General features: G+C 34.7%; 1 protein-coding gene across 1 annotated transcript; it reads left to right on the plus strand.

The window, feature by feature from the left end:
* The first annotated feature begins 312 nt into the window (after nucleotides 1-312).
* Nucleotides 313-1,245, plus strand: OR5W2 (olfactory receptor family 5 subfamily W member 2). Its single transcript, NM_001389065.1, is given in 3 exon segments — nucleotides 313-583; nucleotides 586-1,059; nucleotides 1,061-1,245. Coding segments are annotated over 3 exon segments (930 nt in total).
* Nucleotides 1,246-3,314: the final 2,069 nt, after the last annotated feature.

Here is a 3,314-nt window from a genome sequence, read left to right on the forward strand (position 1 = left end):
TTTCAGTTTATTCAGATCTAGTACTTGACACTGGACAACAGAAGCCTAAACAAGTAACATATCTCAGGAAAGACATATGTAGTTAGAACCCACAGTTATCAACTTTCTATCCCAACCATGTTCAGTTTTTTCATAACACAATGATGTTTCTTTGAATGTGACACTCATTGGGCTCTTTCCTGAGGGTTAAGAAGATAATATAAAATCATATTTTGTCTTACAGATAGTGTATTGTGTATTCAGTAAAGTCGAATCTTGATCTATCACTTGCTTGATCATTTTTTAAACAGTTCAGAAGAAGCAGAAAGAAGGATGGACAAAGGAAATTGCTCTTCCTTGACTGAATTCTTTTTCTTGGGAATTACCAATAATCCTGAGATGAAAGTGACCCTATTCACCATCATTCTGATTATTTATCTCATTAATCTCCTGGCAAATCTTGGAATGATTATTCTAATTAGAATGGATTTTCAGCTGAATACACCAATGTACTTTTTCCTCAGCCATCTCTCTTTCTGTGACCTCTGTTATTCCACAGCAATTGGGCCCAAGATGCTGGTGGATCTATTTGCCAAAAACAAATCATTCCTATCATAGGCTGTGCTCTGCAATTCTTGATCTTCTGTACTTTTGTAGATTCTGAGTGTCTACTGCTGGCAGTGATGGCATTTGATCGGTACAAGGCCATTAGCAACCCGTTACTCTACACAGTCAACATGTCCAACAGAGTGTGCTCCCTGCTGATGGCTGGAGTTTACTTGCTGGGAACGGCAGATGCTTTGATACACACAACATTAACATTCAGTTTATGTTTCTGTGGATCAAATGAGATTAATCATTTCTTCTGTGATGTACCTCCTCTCCTATTGCTCTCATGCTCAGATACACAGGTGAATGAGTTAGTGATATTCACCATTTTCGGCTTCATTGAACTGAGTACCATCACAGGAGTCCTTGTCTCTTATTGTTATATAATCTTATCAGTCTTAAAGATCCGCTCTGCTGAAGGGAGGTTCAGAGCTTTCTCCACCTGCACCTCCCACTTAACTGCTGTTGCAAGTTTTCCAGGGAACTATGCTCTTTATGTATTTCCGGCCAAGCTCTTCCTACTCCCTTGATCAAGACAAAATTACTTCATTGTTTTACACCCTTGTGATTCCCATGTTAAACCCACTGATTTATAGCCTACGGAACAAAGATGTGAAAGGGGCCCTAGAAAAATTGAAAAATAAAATATGTCTTTAAATATTTATATATCACACATGCACACATAGTGATTGTTATTTTCATAAAATTATATGGTATGATCTATGAAAAACATAATTTTCTCAAATACTTAAATAAATGAGTATCTGCACTAAAATTCATCCATAGGAAAATGCTGTAGTTCCTCAAACCTATCTTGCTTCACTATGGTCTTCAATTTACTTATGAAACTACTTTATGCAAAACATCCTGACTCTTCTAATTTTGCCGTATATCTACTCATATATTTTTCATTTAAGCATTATTACAAGTATACTCTGATTTACTGTTGAGTAGTCACTATGTACTTTTTGTATATTTACATGCTTTGCATTTCATCACAAATCCAGTAGTTCTAAACTAATGAATTCTATAATCTAGAGGAATAAACAAATGTTAATTAGCTAAGCACTCAAATAGTTCATAATAGTTCATAAGCCTTAAAACTCTCATGAAGTAAAATATTAGGAGTTAATAATCTAGATAAAATGAAAAATATCTAAAAATAAATGGAAAAATTCTAGAATGTCAAAAGCTAGTGTGCAGAAGAAAGACTTCCCTGGGTGATGATATTCAATCTCATATCTTAAGAAAAAAACTGCAAGTTGGAAAGTAAAAGATTCCAGGCAGAGAGTCTGACAGTTACAGTAGTCTTGAGGTGAATAGTTCTATACCGTTATCCCTTTTTGGTATTTTTGGAATTCACGAAGTCCAACATGTATAGGTTATAAAGAGTGATGTAAAGTACCTTGGTAAATTACACCATTGCGCTGAAATTATTAAGAAGTCCATCATGTCTTCAGGAAAATTTTCCTTACAATCTTTCCCCTTCTTAGCTCTGGTTAAATGTCCCTTTTTATAATTCATAGGCAACCATCTCTTTTAAGTATTGTTTTAATATTTTTTGGTTTATTAAATCACTACCTCCAGTATAAGATAGTAAGGATTCTTTGTTCAAGGATTGAGCATTCTATACCTGTTATCCTAAGCACCCGTGTGTTGTCAAAGACAAGAAATGGCAAAACAAACACATCAAATGAAATATTAAGTAACATTTTAAGAGCTTATTAGACATCAACAACACAATTAACTGAGGGTATGAGATATGGTTTGAATAAACATATACACATATATTTTATATCTCTTCAGAACATACATACATACACACCATACATGGTGTGGATACTAAAGTAATGGATCTATAAAGAACTACATATTAATTACACTAGAAATAGAGTGTCTTTCCATGTACTTGCTCGATATATGCCATTTCATCTGTCTGTACTCTACTTTCTGATGGTTAAAGCACTGCATTCGCTTGGTGAGACAACATGGGCATGGCATATATTTGCAGGATCATATAAGATGCAAGGACACCCTTAATTATTAATTATAATTATAAAAATTAAAAGCTACTGAATATAGGGGCACCTGGGTGGCCCAGTTGGTTGGGCATCTGACTCTTGGTTTTTGGCTCAGGTCATAATTTCGTGGTTTATGTGATTGAGCCCCATTTTGGGCTTGGAGCTCAGCAGGGAGTCTGCTTAAAGATTCTCTCCCTCTGTCCCTCTCCCACCTGTGCATTCTCTCTCTCCCTCTCTCTCAAATAAATAAATCTTTTTTTAAAAAAGCCATTGAATATCTTAGATTTTCTAGTTGCTATTTTGAAATGCCTTCATATAAAAACATATTAAAAAAAGACATAAACCCAAGAAGGTTCTCCAGTTTTCAAAGGAGCATTTGTGAGACCCCTCACCTGTCATACAGTATCATGTTGGGGGAAAAAAATCTATGGAGTATATTTTTTTAATACAAAAGGCTTTAAGTGTTTGTATCTGAACCGTATGTTCTCAGTTAACACATATTCTTTTGAAATTGCTACTTATGAGCTGGAGCATAGTAGAAAATACTGTTTGAAATACATTGTACAAAAAAAAGTAAGGTGTAAGTAGATTGCTGGTAATTTAGGGAATGTGATATGTTATTTAGTTAACCCATCTCTCTCCCTTTCAACAGCTATATATTAACAACATCTAAAGACATCAGTCTTTAGACTGATTTGATCTATA

This window comes from Canis lupus, chromosome 18 (genome assembly GCF_011100685.1).
Source record: "Canis lupus familiaris isolate Mischka breed German Shepherd chromosome 18, alternate assembly UU_Cfam_GSD_1.0, whole genome shotgun sequence".
NCBI classification, from domain to species: domain Eukaryota; kingdom Metazoa; phylum Chordata; class Mammalia; order Carnivora; family Canidae; genus Canis; species Canis lupus.